Genomic DNA, 19,254 nt, shown 5'->3' on the forward strand with positions numbered 1-19,254 from the left:
AAGATCTGAGATCCCTTTAAAGGCATTGGGGAGCTGGAGAGAAGGGATCGACAGCTTTGCCCGACTTCAGAGCTGGCCTTCTCCTCTCCTGAATACAATGACCCAATGAAACTCAGCGATTAGCGAGGGGGTAGGGGCCTGAATCGGGCTCCGGCAACCTCTGCAGGGAATCGGGAGAGAGGCGGGAGCTGGGGAGGGGCGTGGAAATCCCGGCCGCCGGAGGACTGCAGGTGTTAGAGAGTTGGTGTAGGTGGACTCCCAGAGCCTGGCGGAGGGAGGGGAGGAGGTCGGAGCGGCCGGGAGGGCGGGGGAGAGAGGGAGGCGGGGCCCTGAGACTGAGAGGCTGTCCTTAGACCGCTCTTCCCGTGCCGGGCAGTTTGCAGCATCAGGAGGAGCTCACTGGAGAATCTCCAACAGCGGAGCGGGCCTTCAACTACCGTAAGTACCTGCAAATGCGCGCACAGTCCAGTGGCTGAAGATTAAATACTGCCCATCAGATCCTAAACAAAACCCCGAAATAATTTCCCTGAAGTAATTAATTGCCGTAAACTTAAAGGCTCCCAAGTCTTTCCTCCCCCCACCCCCTCAGCCCTCCTTTTCGCCTTCCCTCCCCGGCTCCCGGCCATGCCTCGCTGAGAATCTCTGGGCACTCAGATATCTTCCCTTTTCCTTCGCAGTCTTCCCTCAAAACCTCTAGCGGAACATGTACCCGGCACCCCGCCGAGCCCAAACCCTTTGATTCCTGGAACCCTCAAAGCCTTGCAGGGGGCGAGCCATTAGACATTTCGGGTCTCTCGCCCTCAAAAGCACTGCGGCGCTGCCTAAGGGTGTGTGAAGTGCTTGGGGTGGAGTAGAACGGGAGGGAGAAAAGGCTAGACTGCCGAAGATGGGGGTGGGGGAGTGTTGGGGTGAGGGGGTAGTGTGAAAGGTCAAAAATGGGCGTGGCCAATTAACCCGAAGCCCGCAACTCCTTCCCTTGTACCCTGGACAGAAGATTCCTTTTGGCTGGGTATAAACGGTAGAGTTTCCTCAGGAGGTGGAGGAGGGGTCAGCCATGCTGAGAAGCCCAGCTTCCCTTATTCCCCTCAAGCCCCCAGGAAGTGAAACCCTGGTTTAGGGGTCCACCTGGCAGGACTGGAATCTCAGTTGGCCTTCCTGGGTGGAATCCCAGTTAAAGCTTTCCCTTGGCAGTAAAACCTGAAGTCCCCCCCCCCCCCAATAAACTGGCCCAAAGCCTCAGGGGAACAAAGCAACAGGGTGTCACCAAGACTGGGCCCAGGCCTGGGAGTCTGTGGGAGCTGAGATGGAAATAGCATCTTTAGGGTCCTATGCCAGATTAATGTCCCCTTTGGGGAGAAAAATAGCCAGTTTTAAAGAAATATTCACTATGTGCCTAGCACTATTCCTGTATTATCTCAGATTCAACACAACAAGGCTAGTCAGATATTAGATAAGAAAAGTTCAAAGGAGGTAATTTGAGCATCCTTCGATGCAAAGTAAGAAATGCAAAGGAAAACTGTTCTTCCTTGGATCTCTGACTGTCCACCTGCTCCCTACAGCCCAAATGTTTGAATCTTCCCCCTTTTTCCTGCTCCTTCATCACTCCTAGTCCTGAAGCAAATTAGAAGCTTTGATATCAGGATCAGTTTGGAGAAGCAAAAGCCCCCGTTTCTGCTCTGGGAGCTGCCTTTATCCCACTCTTTTGAAATAGAATTAAACAGCTAGGGTCAGACACAACCTCAGACCCTAAATAGAGAGGCGATAGAAGAGAGTCATCCTGAGTTTGTGTGATGAGCATACATCTTTCTTTGGCCAAAGGATACTCTGGGCCCAGGGTGGGTAGGGTAGGAGAGACAGAAAAGCATAAGGGGTCTACTTATGGACATGTAGAGCCTGTGGTCAATAGTGATTTTCAAGAAAATAAGAAAGCCTCCCTGAACTCAAATATTTTTGCCACATTCCCTGAAATTCAATTCTTTTTTTTTTCCTTAGGGGCAGTGAACAAAAATGCTTATAAGTTTCGGGGCGCCAATGAATCATTTACATTTCATATCAATTAGTTCAAGTAATTTGATTCTCCAATACCTACTCGAAATGGAGGTTTTGAGCTTTGGACAGGGGATACGAAATAATAATGAAAATAATACTAAATTTGAAGCATTCTACAGAAGGGAAAGCCTGGATGGGATGAGACAGTAGAAGTGAGGGAGGGTGAGAAAGGGGGCGAGGGCTACCTCTGAAAGTTTAATTTCTGGTTTTAGAGCATAGGCATTGGAGTTCAACATGGATCTGAATTTTGGCTCTGATATTTAATACCTTTTGACTTTGGGCAAATTATATCTCTTGCAAAAAAAATTTTAAAAAATTATATCTCTTGCATAAGCCTCAGTTTCCTAGCCAGCAAAATGGGAATGTAGAACTCTTCCTTTGTTAGGTTGTTGGAGGACTCTGACAAAAAATATACATATGAATAAAGAATCCGAAAAGTTGACTCTACACCTCCCATTCCCCTCATGCCTTAGGGCTTCTGCTGGCCTGGATTAGGTCACACTCTGGGCCTCTCAGACCCTAGGGACAAACACATTTCAATAAATTTGATATGGTAGATATACCAGCAAAGACCTTGAGTGGAAGAAGGGGGAAGTGGGGAAAGGGGACAAAGAGAACAAGTAGCTGGTAACCCTGCATGCCTGTGGGGGAGTGGAGGGTAGGTGTTCTGGTGCAATTTAGTGATCCAAACTGAACTTTCAGGAGAAGGAGCAGTCCCCTGAGTAAAAATGCTTCTGCTTTTAGATCTCACCGCCTTCTGAGGGGCAAAGCCCTTTTAGACTCCGGAGGCTCCATGACCCTCGACAGGCCAGGGGAAGGGGCCACCATGCTGCGGACATTCACTCTCTTACTCTTTTGTGCTGGTGAGTACAAGGAAGGCATGGCGGGGCAAGTGACCCTGTCATAGGCACCCCTGTGAGTGGGCCCCTTGGGGAGGGAATGGAGAATACTGAGGTTTGAGGGTGATTGGGACAACGAGGGGCTCTCCTTTACCATAATCTCTCTTTTCAGGACTGAGTCTGGGTGTGACACCAGTGGGTAAGTAAGTCCTGCCACGTCAACTCCCTTCCTTCCTGAAGGCTGCAAGACATTGCCCCTCCATGGCCCCGGACGTAACTGCCTTGAGATGCCCAGGGCAGTTTCCAGACTCAGCTTGTTAGGAATCAGGACCGCTCACTTCATGACTTGGTTTCCCACAAAATAGTAAAGACTTTGTCTCTTGCACTTTGTTCTCCAACTCACTTGAATTCCTTAAAACAGTGTCCTACGGTCCCTATCCCACCCTCCCCCCTCCCCATAAAAGCACACAACCCTGTCCCGAAGGAAAGACAAAAGGAGGAGTGGGGAGGGTTGGGGCTAATTTAAAGGGGACATTGCAGGGGGCATGTTATGGGAGGGAGAGGGTTGGAACCGCTGACATCTTTGTTTTCTTTGGGAATGACAGCAGTGATGCCATCTCAACCGGAGCTATGGATAGAGTCCAACTACCCCCAGGCCCCTTGGGAGAACATCACACTCTGGTGCAAAAGCCCCTCTCAGATTTCAAGCAAGTTCTTGTTGCTGAAGGATAAGACACAGATGACCTGGATCCGCCCTTCCCGAAAGACCTTCCAAGTTTCATTCCCCATCGGTGCCCTTACTCAGGCAAATACAGGTCTTTACAGGTGCTGCTACTGGAAGGAGACAGGCTGGTCAGAGCCCAGTAAAGTTTTAGAGTTGGAGGCACCAGGTAAGAAGACAGAGAGAGATAATCAAGAATAAACTCCAACTCCTGGGACTCAAACTTGCCTTCCCAGAGCAGGGTTTGTTTAATTCATTTGCCTCAAGTGCTTGCATGCATAATACAGATATTCCACACTTGGTAAATAAGTGTCTCATCTCTATAGGTAATGCAGAGTGAGGCTGCAGACTCTGGAATGGATCTAGAGGGCAAGCTCCTCAACCTAGGGGATACTCTAGATGGGGAAAGAGGGGTGACAAATAAGGATCAGACCAGGAAGACTCATTTAAGTAGAGCTCTCTGCGCTCCCTGAGCTGCACTACCCTTGCTCTACCTGAATTCTAGTTCATTCTCTCCTTCCAGGCCAGCTGCCCAAGCCCATCTTCTGGATCCAGACTGAGACCTCCCCTCTTCCTGGATGTAATGTTAACATACTCTGCCATGGCTGGCTGCAGGATTTGGTATTCATGCTGTTCAAAGAGGGATATGCGGAACCCGTGGATTACCAAGTCCCAACTGGGAGAGTGGCCATATTCTCCATTGCCAACATGACACCCGAGAGTGAAGGGGTTTACATCTGCCGCACTCATATCCAGATGCTCCCTACCCTGTGGTCAGAGCCCAGCAACCCCCTGAAGCTGATTGTGGCAGGTGGGTGTGGCTATGGCTGCTGGGGTCTGATGATCATTGTCCCCGGGATCATGGTTGGATGAGCCAGGGTTTCTGATATGACTTTCCTTGCCCAGTTCTCTGCAAGGCCCATGAGCTAGAGTCATTTGATATTTTACTGAGATGCAAATGAGAATCACACATGCTAGAAGGCAGCTGTCTGGGAGCCAATCACTTGGCTAGTGAGTGAGTCCAGCCAAATGTCCAGCAGCTTCAGCTCATCACAGCTTTGTTGTTCTCTATTTGTTGAAAATCATGTGTTCATTCATTCATTCGGCTAATGTTTATTGAGCACTTAATATGTGCCAGGCACTGCCACTGCAGTCATGGAAACTGATTTTTTTTATTTAAATGTATTTTTATTCTATTTGTGATTTTTATTTTTAAGTGTGGAAAACAGAGTGAATTGCTTGTGCTGGCGATAAAAAGAAACAAAAAATGACAAGGAAAGTGATAGTTCGTATTTCAGAAATGGTTTTATAAATGAATTTAGTCTTGTATATATACAGATCCAGTAAGGCAGTACCAAGCTTTAAACACAGTAGAAGGTTCTTCCAAACGCCTAATGTTAGACACACACCCCACCCCCAACTCCTCCACCCCATAGCCCAGATGCTTCTAGACAGAATTGGCCACACTTGCTTTAGTTCCTTCATCAAGTTAAATAGGCTTGGGGAAAGCTGTGGTGCTACAGAAAATACCCTGGACTTAGAAGTTTTAATCCTAGTTTCTAGTTCCACCTCTGACACCACCTCCCTGTGTGATATTGAGCAAGTTACTTCAACTCTGTGTTTCGGTTTCCCCCACTCTAAAATGGGATAACAGTATCTACCTGATCCACTGTATGATGCCTCTCTGTGCCTCAGTTTTCTCATTTGCAAAATTGGTATAATCGTAATACCTACCTCACAGGGTTGTTGTGAGGATTTGCCTAACATAATATGTGTACAGTGCCTGGCATATAAGTTCTCAATAAATGGTAGATATTAATTTTATTAGTATAGCTTTTTATTGAGGATCAAAGAACAAAAGCCTGTCTGTTTGAACTGCGTGTTATGGATGCTTGTTGTACGAATGTCCTTCTGGTATAGATGCCACTAACACACACTTCTGCAGTTACCTGTTCGCAGGTGTCCCCCACTAGGCCCTGAGCACTTAGCGAACAGGGACTGTGTCTGTCTCCTTTACTTGTATACCCCTAGACCTCCATGACGCCTGAGGTATCCTAAATGCTTAATGAACCTATGATAGAGCTGATCCTTCCAATAATGGATGGGTGGGCCTACCTGGGATTGGGGTGGGTAAGAAGGAGTGCTTTGGGAGTGAGGTTTACCTTCTGTTTTGTAGTTTAATCTCTTTGGAGAAACAATACATGAAAATGAGGGTGTGGCCCCATTAACAAATGTTTCTTTGGTTTGCAGACTTACTGGCCAATCCCGACTTACTGGCCTCTTTCAGTCTCCTCTGGGAAGTAGGGTTTTCTGTGAACTGAATGTGTTCAAAAGCCATCCTTAATACTGCAGTAACATTCATGCTTTATGAAGAAGGAATCAAAGTAATTTTCAGAAGTTTGGTTTCTTGGGTGATTGGAAGAACTACATTTGGCATTTTAGAGACCTAAAGATAGAGGGAATTACAATGTAGACACTCCACTGAGACATACCCCTATACATAGTTAGAGCTCAGTGCAGTGATAGAGTCTGGTGAGAGGGAAGGAGTGGAAGTGAACTTCCCCTTGGTTACCTTCTAGAAGAGGCAGAGATTCAGGGAAGAGTGAGGGAGCAGAGGGTAAACTTCAGCTACCACTTGCTATCTAAAGAAAGTAGAAAATAAAACCAGAATATGATGAGGAAGAATCACCCTACTTCTAACTCAGGGTCTCTTCGCTTTCTAGGACTCTATCCCAAACCAACTCTGACAGCCTACCCTGGGCCCATCATGGCACCGGGAGAAAGCCTTAATTTCAGGTGCCAAGGGCCAATCTATGGAATGACCTTTGCATTAATAAGGCTTGAAGACTTGGAGAAGTCCTTTTACCTCAAGAGGCCAATAAAAAATGAGGCATATTTCTTCTTCCGGGCATTGAAAATTCACGATGCTGGCCATTACCTCTGTTTTTACTATGATGGATCATACAGGGGTTCACTCCTCAGTGATATCCTGAAAATCTGGGTAACTGGTAAGAGAGGGGGGTGCTCTGGGACCTATGTTGGGGGGTAAGGGTGTTCGGCTCTCTTTGGGCCCACTGGAGAACTTCATCATGCAGCCAGGGTTAATGGTGGGGGAAGGAGCAGAATTTGTATAACTGGGCTTTGGGTGGGATTTGCCAAGGGTGGACTGGAGGAAAAGGATAGAAGCCTTAACTAGTGGGAGGGGTAAGTCAGACTTATTAGCCTTTGATATTTTGGGTCTCATCCTAGACACTTTCCCCAAGACCTGGCTACTTGCTCAGCCCAGTCCTGTGGTCCAAATGGGTCAGAATGTGAGTCTGTGGTGTCGAGGGCCAGTGGATGGAGTGGGGCTTGCACTCTATAAGAAAGGAGAAGACAAACCACTTCAACTCTTGGATACCACCAGTATCTATGATGACACGTCATTCTTCCTCAACAATGTGACCTCTAGTGATGCTGGCATCTATAGCTGCCACTATCTCCTCTCCTGGAAGACCTCCATCAGAATGACATCGCACAACACTGTGGAGCTTGTGGTTGTAGGCAAGTGCTAACAACTATTCTTTATTTTTATCTTCATTCCAGTGTTATTAGAAGGAGCTAGTGTCCCTGTACCCTTTTGGATTTATGAGCCAAAGAAAACCAGACTAGGAGGGTGGTTTTCTCCAAAACTTTAGGGAACTTCTCTCCCAGTACTGTTACTCAAACCTTACCTCTAGGCATGGACAAGCCCCGATGGGACTCCTAGAAAACTTAGTTTCCTTAAGACCCAGGGAAACCTACAGGTATTGTTAAGTTTCTGATTGAAGGTAGGAGCCTAGAAGTCTTTAGAGGATCAAGTAATGGGCCAAGGAATTCTGATGCACAAATTTTGAAGCCACTGATCTAGTAGAGCAGAAAAAAAGAGAAGCCCAAATAAGGAGATGAGAAACATTTGTTGAGAGGAGGCAATGAGTTCAAAGTCACTTGTTCTAACTCTGGTCTCTGGATTGGTTGCAGATAAGCCCCCCAAACCCTCCCTGTCAGCCTGGCCCAGCACCGTGTTCAAGCTAGGAAAAGCCATCACCCTTCAGTGCCGAGTACCTCATCCAGTTCTTGAATTTTGTCTGGAATGGGAAGAAAGAGCAGCATCCCAAAAATTCTCAGTGGATGGAGACTTCATCATCAGTAATGTTGAAGGGAAAGGCACAGGGACCTACAGTTGCAGCTATCGCATAGAGGCACACCCTAACATCTGGTCACATCGCAGTGAGCCTCTGAAGCTGATGGGGCCAGCAGGTGAGAGGAAAACTCTTCATAGAGGTGCCCCCACCATGACTTTGGCCATGATACCCCTGGGATCCCAGAGCAATGCCCAGCAGGATATGGAAAGGGTAGTCGGGGGCTGGTTTGGGCATCTTTCTCCTGGGGTGGTCTCACAATCACTCAAAGGCAGTGAGCACGATACTTTCAAGGGTCCCTTTCTTCATGTAAAAGGTCACTTTTGCTTCAACTTCCCTTTACCTGCAGTAACCAGATTCCCCTTTCCCCCATGAATGTGTTCATCTGTCCCTGTCCCCATCAAGGACCCTGTTTCTGGTCTTCTCTGGTCACAGGCTTTCTCACCTGGAATCACGTTCTGAATGAAACTATCAGGTTATTTCTAATCATTCAGCTTGTTGCCTTGCTGTTCGTAGTGCTGTGGATAAGGTGGAAGTGTCGGAGACTCAGAATCAGGTAACTGTCTTATCCCAATGCCCTGCTCCTAAATCTAGCTGAGTTCAGGCTCCCCAGAGGTTCAGGAATGGGGTGTGCTCCAGTTGAGACAAGCCCCATGGGCACACCCTTTGTATCCTCCACCTTCAGGGATGAAGATACAAGGCTTTCTCATTCCAGCCGTTTCTCTTTCATTTCATGGAGGGGTCAACTCCCCTACCAGAGGGTAAAGAAATGCGAATTTCTCAGAGGCTTGAAGAAGTCCTCAGAACCTCATTCACTTATCCCCCCCAGGAGGGTGCCTAAATCTCCCTCCCAAGCCACCTTGCCTCTCACAGATGATCGATGTCTTCCACATTAACTTCATCTGAACTTTTTTTGTAAGAAGCGACACTGTCCTGTCTCTCAGGATGTTATTCAACTCCCATCCCAACTATTCAGCCTTACCTCAGCTCTCAAGGGCCAGCAAGCCACGTAGTCCATCCTCGCTGCTATGGAAGCCAGTGTCTCTGCCACTCGGCCCGCAACCACTGTGCAGAGCCTTCTGAGAATAGAGCCTTAGCCTGGGTGGGCAGCTGATGAGAGAATGGATTGGGTCAAAGAATCAGACTGCTTCCCCTGATCCATAAAGTGTCAAGTCAAACAGGTTCTCCTGCTGTTTACTTTTATTATTTTGTGTCTCCTGGGTCATCCCCTTCTCTCCTTTATCCCTATATCCTTGTGCTCAGGCTATTCTGCCCAAAAATGAGGAATGATAGCTCCTAGCTTGGTGGGGGCTTCTGCTCCTGAATGCCACTTTCCCCCACTCTCTGATCCTGGCTGTACCCCTCCCCCACCATGAGCAGAGGCCTTTGTGTGCCTGGGAGTATTCAATACACAATGGATGATGACTATGATTGTGTGTGTCTGTGTTCTCCTCTGAGATCTGAGGGACAGAGTGCTTGGGTAATGGGAAGGGAGCCACCTAAACCTTCTGCAAAACCACTACCCCTTTTGAGCTTCCCAAACGTTTCAGTGGGGGTCAGGTTCACAGAATCTGTTCTGAGTTCCACATACACTGTGGTAGCCTTCAAGCCAGAGATTAGAAAAAAATGTAGCTTCAAGTGCCCCCCACCTCAGCCCAGGACCACTGCATCAAAGAATGAGTTCAGAAACCAGATATCAGAGAAGACAGTTTGAAAAGCATGTTGTCCTGACCAGGAAGGAAGGTCGGTGTTTTCTAAGTCAAAATTGTCAGGTAGATTTTGGCTTAATATAAGCTAAATCTATAGGATCTGAATCTACAGGACCTGTAACTGCTGCACATTTCTAGTCATGATCGGGGTGGGGGTAGGGAGATCCCACTGTTGCTGCCTAGGTAACCCTTCCACAACAAAGGCGGGTGAGGCAGGTCGGTTGGAGGACCAATAGTGCCATAATAAACACTGCTTCCAAACTTAAACTTGATGACTGAGAAACACCTAAGATTTCTCCCTCTGGCCCCATACCCATCACCCAGAGCTTCCGATCACACTGAACTCCAGGGGTTCTGAGAGCTGGAGTTACAAAGGTATTTTCACATCTGACATCTCAGTTCCAGCAACGGCCTAATCAGGGGCCTTGGGGAGCTGACATTTGATATTGTCTGGGGAGGGGGGAGGGGCAGGGGCCTGTGGGTCATGAAAGAGCAAGAGGTCTGTAGGTGGTGAGGCCCTCAAAGAGAAAAGTCATCGATGTCAGAAAAGATGATATCCCATTATTCTGGCCATATCCAATCCCTATTGGGTGGTAAGTAAGCCAATGACATAAATTGCCGCCCCTTCTCTCCGCCCTCCCCCTAATCCCAGCAACTCCTCTCATCTCTTTTCTGGTCTTGCTAGAGAAGCCTGGTTGCTGGGAACAGCTCAAGGGGTCACCATGCTCTTCATACTCACAGCTCTTCTCTGCTGTGGTGAGTACAAGGGGGTGGGGAAGGGGCCTGGGCAGAAGGCCGGGGTGAAGTCCCGTGGGGGAGGGGGCAAAGCCCTGGCAGCAATTTCTTTTGCAGGACTGTGCACTGGGGTATTGACAGAAGAGACTGGTGAGTTTTTCCTGCTCCAGACTGGGACATTCCTCCCTGGAGATCCGAAATAACTACAGTGTCAGTGTCAGTGGCCAGGGAGTGACTGGTTGGGAGGGAAGGGCAGCCAGGAAGGGGCACTTTGCTGAAGCTGCTGGCAAAATTCAGCCTCCAACTCCGCTTTTCTGCCTGCAAAATTTCCCCCAAGCTTTTGCATTTTTCTAAGGCTCAGCTGAGACATCAGCGTCTTCTTTCCCCAGCACCTGCAGAAGGGAGGAAAGAGTTTGGATTGGGGTTGAAAGGGGAGGTGGGCAGTGTGATCTGGGGAGGGGGATTCAAGGGCAAGGAAAGGGGGAGGGGCAGGGGAGGGAGGATGGCTTCATTAACTCTGCTGTTTCTAGAAATAATCATGCCAACCCCTAAGCCTGAGCTGTGGGCAGAGACCAACTTCCCTCTGGCCCCGTGGAAGAACTTAACCCTCTGGTGCAGAAGCCCTTCTGGTTCAACTAAGGAGTTTGTGTTGCTGAAGGACGGCACCGGGTGGATCGCAACTCGCCCGGCCTCCGAGCAGGTCCGGGCTGCCTTCCCCCTTGGGGCCCTGACCCAGGCTCACACCGGGAGTTACCACTGCCATTCATGGGAGGAGATGGCTGTGTCTGAGCCCAGCGAGGCACTTGAGCTGGTGGGGACAGGTAAGAAAAGGCCGAGCGTCCTCTCGGCATGATCCCTGGTGCCCCGGGACTCCAGCACTGCTCCGAGGCATGGGGAAATGCTCAGAGATCCAGAGCCCAAGGGACTTTTGCTGCCTGTAGGAGAGGAGGGGACTGAGATGGGGGAGGGGGTGGGGAAGAGAGTTGAGAGGAGACTGACAGGAAGAGCCAAAGGCCCGGCCAGGATGGATCTCTGTTTTGCTGACCGAGTGACTCCGCTCGCGTCCCATCTGGGCACCTCCTAACTTCGGACTCCTTGTCCTCCCTGTTTTGTTTTCCAGATATCCTCCCCAAGCCTGTCATTTCTGCTTCCCCCCCAATTCGGGGTCAGGAACTGCAAATCCGCTGCAAAGGATGGCTCGCAGGCATGGGGTTTGCTCTGTACAAGGAGGGAATGCAGGACCCCGTCCAGCGACTTGGTGCCGTTGGGAGAGAGGGCTTCTTTACAATCCGGAGAATGGAGGATAAAGACGAAGGCAATTATAGCTGCCGCACTCACACTGAAAAGCGCCCCTTCAAGTGGTCCGAGCCTAGTGAGCCCCTGGAGCTTGTCATAAAAGGTAGAGCTGAAAGGGGTGTGTGAGGGAGGAGGGGGGAAGCAAAGCTCCAGGTCAGACGCGCCTTTCCCCACAGCGAACTTTGCTGTTGGTCCTAGGAGCCTGTGTCCAATCTTAGAGCCAGGCAGGCGTGGCGCTGGGAGTGCCAGGGCCTCTGGCTGCACGATATTAATAGCCATAATCGTTATTAATAGCTGGGGTTTGTGGAGGGTGATTTAATTTTTCTAATTATTTTCATATCAATTATCTCCTTTAGCTATAGAGCAAATAGTCAAAGGAGGTGGATCACGTACCATTTCCCCTTCTTGTCCCAATGGGCACACTGAGGCTCAGGGAACCAGCAGAGCCCCAGTGACTACCCACTCTTTTAGCTAGCTTCCACTGCTCAGCCTGCTGACAGTGAGGATTAGGCTTGAGGAGGTGAGGGGTGGGGTGAGGGGGGTCCCTGTGAAAATTCTATCTGCAAAGTGGTTTTGCCTGGATTTTTAAATGCACCTTCTTCTGAATGAAATACTACAGGAAGCCAAGCTGCTTTCTGGAACCAATATTTGCTATATTATCTAGCTTGCTTTCTATTGATTTGGTTTTGGTTATGTTTGGTTTTTTGCCTTCTAGAAATGTACCCCAAGCCCTTCTTTGAGACATGGACCAGTCCTGTGGTCACTCCTGGTTCCCGGGTGACTTTCAATTGCTCCACCCCCCACCAGCAGATGAGCTTTATTCTTTACAAAGATGGAAGTGAAGTAGCATCCAGTGACAGGTCTTGGGCAGGTCTGGGAGCCAGTGCAGCCCACTTTCTGATCATTTCTGTGGGCATTGGTGATGGAGGGAATTACAGCTGCCGCTATTACGACTTTGCAATCTGGTCGGAGCCCAGTGACCTCGTGGAACTCGTGGTGACAGGTCAGGACTGGGGAAATGCAGGCGGAGGTGGTACTGTCCCTGGGACAATGGGCAGGAGGGATGTCAGTGAGAGAGGAAGAGGTGCCCTTTCTAAAAGTCACCAAGAATGTGCTCAGGACAGTGCCTGCATGTGGTAAACAGTCCATGTAAGGCAGATGCTTATATTATCACTATACGGGAAGATGAAAAGGAGGAGGAAAATAATCCACTTCTGGGGAAAGAAATGAGGCAGATGGGGATGTTGCACATGTTGCCTTATTTCTGAAGTCTTTTTGCAGCTTGGCCTTGAGCTTTAGGCCCAAGGTCCACTTTTTCTTTAGCTGGGCTACCAGATATTGGTGGGCTGGATGGCCCTCAGAGAAAGGTCGGCAAAGACCCTGAAGTGTCAACTGCATATTATGCAGCCATTACAAGTGATAGTTTTCAAAGGCTGTTTAACATCATAGGAAAATGTTTACAATATAAAGTGAAAAATACTAAATTACACCACTGTGTATACAGTAAGCCCAATGATACAAATAGTTATAGCTAAAATGACATGGGCATGTACAAAAATAAATGGGAAGTAATACAGAAACATGTACAAAAAATGGCCATCTTTGAGTGGTAGAATTTTACTGTCTTCATTATTTTTTTGTGTGTATTTTCTAGTCTTCTACAATAAGCATATATTGTTTCTTATAATCACACTAAAAAAAAAAAACCAGTGCTCAGAATGTGTGAGGCAGGATTCTGTCATGTGTGTTCTCTTTAATTTCAGAATTCTACCCCAAACCCACTCTCCTGGCACAGCCAGGTCCCGTGGTTCTTCCTGGGAAGAATGTGACCCTGCGTTGCCAAGGGGCTTTCCAGGACATGAGGTTTGCCCTCCTGCAGGAGGGAATCCCGGGTCCCTTACAGTTCCGGAGTGCCTCGGGGAACTCGGCTGACTTCCTCCTCCATACTGTTGGAGCGGAGGACTCTGGGAACTACAGCTGTGTCTACTATGAGACCACTATGTCAAACAGGGGATCATATCTCAGCAAGCCTCTTATGATCTGGGTGACTGGTAAGGACAGACAAGACATGGGACTGGGACAGAAGCAACTGGAGTAGGGGTAAGGGAGGGTAATCCCTCTTGGAAGGCTAGGCTAGGACAGGGAGGGGAACGGTTGTGTCTGGAAGGAGAAAGATAAAGGTTGAATTCAGTGATCAGTTTGCATACTCACCACTTTCCATCTTTGGTCTCTTCCTAGACACATTCCCCAAGCCACGGTTGTTTGCTGAGCCCAGTTCTGTGGTTCCCGTGGGGCAGAATGTTACTCTCTGGTGCCAAGGGCCAGTACATGGAGTAGGGTACATTCTCCACAAGGAAGTAGAAGCCACTTCAGTGCAGCTCTGGGGATCCACCAGTAATGATGGGGCCTTCCCCATCACCAACGTATCTGGTGCTAGCATAGGTCGTTACAGCTGCTGCTACCACCCTGACTGGACCAGCCTCATCAAGATACAGCCTAGCAACACCCTGGAGCTCATAGTCACAGGTAAGGGGAAGATGCTCTGGAATGGGCAGGGGAGTATAGAAAAGAGGGAAATGGGCTGGCAGATGGTTCACGGGAAATGGTTCTCAAAGAACTCAAGGAGAGGCAGGCAGTAACTCTTCTCTTTATTGAGACTTCAGGGGTGATGTCCTGGTAAGTGGCCACCTCTCTATGAACCAAGAGTTCATTTCTTCTAGGTTTGCTCCCCAAACCCAGCCTATTAGCCCAACCTGGTCCCATGGTGGCCCCTGGAGAAAACATGACTCTTCAGTGTCAGGGGGAACTGGCAGACTCAACATTTGTCCTGTTGAAGAAGGGTATTCAAGAGCCTTTAAAGCAACAGAGGCCAAGCGGGTTCAGGGCTGACTTCTGGATGCCAGCAGTGAGCAGTGAAGATTCTGGGATGTACAGCTGTGTGTATTATTTGGATTCTGCTCCCCTTGCAGCTTCTAATCACAGTGACTCCCTGGAGATCTGGGTGACTGGTAAGGTCTTGGGGCTTTCAGTAAGACTCTAGCTTTTGTAGTTTTTTTAGTAGTTATCCCTAAGTTGGTAAAGGGCTGGGTTTGAGGCCATTTCTAACTCTGTATCCTGGTTGGTTGCAGACAAGCCCCCTAAACCCTCCTTATCAGCCTCGCCCAGCACTGTGTTCAGGCTCGGGAAGGACATCACCCTTCAGTGCAGAGGGCCCCTGCCAGGCGTGGAATTTGTCCTGGAACATGATGGAGAAGAAGCACCTCAACAATTCTCAGAGGATGGAGACTTTGTCATCAATAATGTAGAAGGAAAGGGCATTGGAAACTATAGCTGCAGCTACCGTCTGCAGGCCTACCCTGATATCTGGTCAGAGCCTAGTGATACTCTGGAGCTGGTGGGGGCAGCAGGTGAGATGATAATCCCTCCGTGATTCTGGCCTGACACACCTGGGACCCTGGAGACAGTCTCCATGGAGGCAGGCCACACATGGAAGGGGAGGGGTTTGGAGTCGGAGACCTCAAGTGTGGTCATTTTTCTCCTAGGGATGGTAAGGAGGTGGAACCTCAGATTCACTCAGTGAATTGAAAGGATACTTTCAATGCGTCTTCCACCCTACAAGGGAGGGCTGCTTCTACCTCAGCAGAAGCACTGCCTCTGACCACCCCATCTGTTGTCCCAACATGTGGTTCCCAAGTGAACCCCAGTGGAGGCCAGATGAAGGGGCAGCAAGAGAGCAAGGGGAACACACGTGCACTAAACTCTATGGCATTGGTTTCTGCTCTTTATCATCACAGGGCCTGCTGCTCAGGAGTGCACTGTCGGGAACATTGTCCGAAGTACCCTGATCGTGGTGGTGGTTGTTGCTTTGGGGGTGGTGCTAGCCATAGAGTGGAAGAAGTGGCCTCGACTCCGAACCAGGTAATTGCCTCATGTCATCCTCCTGCTATGAACCCAGGGCTTCTGTGAAAACAATGATCCAAATGCTCCTCTAGCATCTGAGCCCCATAACTCAGCCTGTTTTCAAGTTGATGGCTCTGTATCCTCCCTTAGTCCTGTTTTTTTCTCTTTCTCTACACAGGGGCTCAGAAACAGATGGACGAGACCAGACCATAGCCCTGGAAGAGTGTAACCAAGAAGGAGATCTGGGCACCAACACCAACTCTCCCTCATCAGTCTCTCAGGGCACTTCAGTAGAGCAGCCAGTCCCAATATAATCATCTCCTACTTTACAAGAGCTTTCCTCTCCTCTTTTTTTATCCTCAGAGACCTTCAAATCTGACTGGTTTCCCCGGGAGTCCACACCACCTACTGTTCCTTGGCCACTAATCACCTGAGATGGGTCAAGGGGATTTTAGGAACTGAGAGCTCTACCAGGGTGAGAGGTTTCCTGAAGAGAGATTTCCCACCCCTGTAATTCCTCACTGTACTGATTTACTGGTGCATGAAAATCTATTAAAAATGTATTCTTCTGAATAAAAAGAGTATTCACTATTTAACTGCAAAAACTATGGCAGCAGTTTTCCATTGGTTTGTTATTTAAGATTTAGCAAAAAAATGGTGTATTGGAGCTGACCCCCCATGGCACAGTAAGAGAGCAGGGCGTTGCTAACACAGAGAAATGAGCTCAAGGATAGGGTCAGGGAGGAGGGAATGCTCCAGCATGTCCAATTTGGTTTCAGACATGGTTACTGAACAGAATGTCCTGTCATCCCTTCATTCTCCATTTCATTACTGAATGAATGAATGGCAATATTCTCTCCAAGTTGAGCCTGAGGAGGGCAAACACTTCAGTTACATACTTTCACTGTGGAACTTCTAGGTCTGTAGTACATCTGCTTTCAAACATTAGGATTAATCCACTGCAGAACTTGGAAATTGGGAAAGTATGCTTTGTGAGCCTTTCCCACCAATCACAGGTGTACATTAACTCACTCTCAAATGTAAATGATTGATAAAAATGGAATACTTTGCCCCTCCCTAAAGAAAGCCCTGTGTTTTTCTGGTGGGGGGAATCTCAGAGAGCGAGTAAGCAGCTGCGGTGGTTGGTTTCAGGCAGGGGACCTCCCAATGTCCTGTCCCAGTGTTGCTTCCCAGGACCCCAAGTGGAGGCTAGTTCACACTCTGAGCCCCTGATCTTTCTCCTTGCATCAGCATGCAACTTGCCACCCTGGTGAAAATCTAGTACACATTAGGAGGCTTGGACTGGGGAAAGGAGCTTCCCTAATTCCTTAAACCTGTTCAAGACCTCAGAAGGATTGATCTGTGGGTCCTAGAGGAGGTTGTAATCCCTTCAAATCTGACCCTAAAGTTTCTTATCCCAAACACTGTTTAATTTTAAGCTATCACTATTTAATAGAGCAATGTCCAGGGGTGCTGCACACAGTGAGTTATTTAACCCTGCTTAGTATAAAATTTAGAAAGTAACTCCCATATTCTTACATCAGGAAGCTTATTTACCCAGCAACTTAATGAAAAAAATGCATCACATTTCCCTTAATCCTTACAGAATGAAATACTCTGAGTACTATAGACTAATTTGTATTAAGCTGTTTGGAATGTCGAAGTACAAAATCTCATTCTGATTTCCATTTGATGAGATTCTATTAGTCACTTATACTAATTTCATATAGTGTTTATAAAAATTGCATTTCAAAAGTGTTTTTGCATATGAATTTAGCAAAAACTAATTGTTGCTTTTTGCCCAGCACTACTCACTGCCTTCAAACTCTCCATCCCTAACCTTCAATCAAGCTGTACATTTTGAACAGTGGAGGGAGGCCTGTTTTTGGTCCTTGCTTTTCTGATAGAATTCCTTTGATCAGGTCTGATTTTGTTTTCTAACCATTGGATATTGTCGTGTATTGTCAAGGCTAGCAGTGGGGCTGTGCAAGTTAGCAAGTGATCACTTGATTGCTTTAGCTCTTCACCAAGGGAAAGAGAGGCGGAAAGAAAAGAGAAGAGGGCCAAGGACTGAAATTTATAGAAGCCTCTGAGTTAGAAAAGTAGGACAAAGATGAAGCAAAAATGACAGAAAAAGACTCTTGTGAAATCTTGTGAACCGGGGTCTCCTGTATCAAACAGATATCCATGCAATCAGAAAATTTTGATCAACCTTTCAGTGAAAAACAAATATAAACATGTGACACTGGACTTTTAGTTGGTTTTCTGAAAGTATTCACATATACCATTCTTTCACTGAGAGAATCAAGTTTTATATGATTTAGAAGGGGAAAAAAATAGTTGTCAATTAACTGAAATACTTAAAGAGTGGCTTTGGGTTTTAACTTCCCTACTTACTGTCAGAGCTATTTCAATGAATTAAATATCTATTTATAATGCAGAAGTCGTAGCAAACTATCTCAATGAATTAAATATCTATTTATAATGCAAACGTAGCTTGTTGCTGACAATGCTCCACATGGTATGTTTTTTTCAACCTGGTTGCCATGGGAATCAGTCCCTTTACCCCTGGCTGGCCTCTAATCAGCACAGCATCAGGTAATCTCTGGGAAATGGAATCTCAATTAGAATGGAATGGACCTTTGAGAGAAGAATTTGCCTCTGGGACTCCAGAAACAAAGGCCAAAAATTCTCCTTTCAGTTCTGAAAAAAAAATGTAAATTACCCTCCATCCGTGGGCCACATCTTTGGCCTTAGCATCTTAGAGTTACAAAGATTGTCAAGGTAGTGTGGTCCAATCCCCAACCCAGTACACAATCTCCTTTATAGCGAAGCTGACAGGTAGGTACACAGCCTCTTTCTGTATACCTCCAGTGATGCGGAGCTCACCACTCCATGAGACAACCTGAGAATTTCAAATTGCTTGATTGATCTCTTATCTGTGTATACTCCCTTCATACTCATTGGCTCTAGTTCTGACCCAGGTTGCAACCTAGATGAAATCTACTTCTTACACAGTTCTTACAAAGTTTGGAAGATATGAGTTGTCTTCCTTGAGTCCAGAATGTCTCACTCATGTTGTTTCCAGGGTTTGGCCAACATTCTATTGCAAATGTATCTCTGTAGTTAACTCTTAATTATCTGGGTTTTGGAGAGGGCAGAGTTCCTGCCTACCCAACTCCTGCTGATTCAACCAGAACAACTCTTTTATATATTTATTATATATTATTATTGATTGATCTTATATATCTGTTAATTACATAGAATATTAAACAATGATAAAAGATGTGATGAAAAACAAAGTGGAGAAAGGAGATACAGAAAGGTGTGTTTTATGGGGGAAATTGTTTCAATTTAAAAAGAGTGACTAAGAGTACCTCACTGAGAAGGTTAACATTTGACTTACGATTACAGGATAAGGAAGAGTAAGCCATACAGTTATCTAGGCAAAGTGGGTTCTGGTCAGAGAGAACAGGAAGTACAAGAGCCCTGAGACAAGAGAATGCCTGGCTGGTTTGAGAAGCTGACTAGACTACAGTGGCTGGAGCGGTGTAAGCAAGGGGGAAAGTAGGAGATGCAGTCAAAGAGGTAATGGGAACCAAGACAAGCAAGACTTTTGCAGATCTTTGTAAGGACTTGGCCCTGCACTCTGTATGAACTGGGAAGCCACTGGAGTGACATGGTTAGACTTACAGAGACCTGGGTTCAATCCCTGGGTTGGGAAGTTACATCGGAGAAGGGAAAGGCTACCCAAGCCGGTGTTCTGGCCTGGAGAATTCCATGGACTGTATAGTCCATGGGGTCACAAAGGGTCAGACACAGCTGAGCAACTTTCACTTTCATCC

General features: G+C 47.4%; 1 protein-coding gene across 1 annotated transcript; it reads left to right on the plus strand.

Annotated features, from left to right (window-relative positions):
- Positions 1 to 343: 343 nt before the first annotated feature.
- IGSF1 (immunoglobulin superfamily member 1) lies at positions 344 to 16,014 on the plus strand. Its single transcript, XM_043459968.1, has 20 exons — positions 344 to 438; positions 2,794 to 2,912; positions 3,061 to 3,087; positions 3,494 to 3,778; positions 4,133 to 4,420; positions 6,333 to 6,617; positions 6,859 to 7,152; positions 7,609 to 7,887; positions 8,205 to 8,325; positions 10,164 to 10,234; positions 10,331 to 10,363; positions 10,744 to 11,034; positions 11,334 to 11,612; positions 12,225 to 12,512; positions 13,273 to 13,560; positions 13,748 to 14,035; positions 14,230 to 14,517; positions 14,638 to 14,916; positions 15,304 to 15,427; positions 15,588 to 16,014. The coding sequence occupies exons 2-20, from the start codon at positions 2,843 to 2,845 to the stop codon at positions 15,721 to 15,723; spliced, it is 4,014 nt and encodes a 1,337-aa protein (XP_043315903.1). The 5' UTR covers positions 344 to 438; positions 2,794 to 2,842; the 3' UTR covers positions 15,724 to 16,014.
- Positions 16,015 to 19,254: the final 3,240 nt, after the last annotated feature.

Source organism: Cervus canadensis, chromosome X (genome assembly GCF_019320065.1).
Source record: "Cervus canadensis isolate Bull #8, Minnesota chromosome X, ASM1932006v1, whole genome shotgun sequence".
Taxonomy (NCBI): domain Eukaryota; kingdom Metazoa; phylum Chordata; class Mammalia; order Artiodactyla; family Cervidae; genus Cervus; species Cervus canadensis.

Excerpts from the sequence above, each read along its gene's own strand:
- IGSF1 (XM_043459968.1), top strand. The coding sequence starts at position 2,843 with ATGACCCTCGACAGGCCAGGGGAAGGGGCCACCATGCTGCGGACATTC. Across the intron at positions 3,088-3,493 it reads TCTGGGTGTGACACCAGTGG|CAGTGATGCCATCTCAACCG; the intron begins GTAAGTAAGTCC and ends TGGGAATGACAG. Across the intron at positions 11,035-11,333 it reads ACTTGAGCTGGTGGGGACAG|ATATCCTCCCCAAGCCTGTC; the intron begins GTAAGAAAAGGC and ends TTTGTTTTCCAG.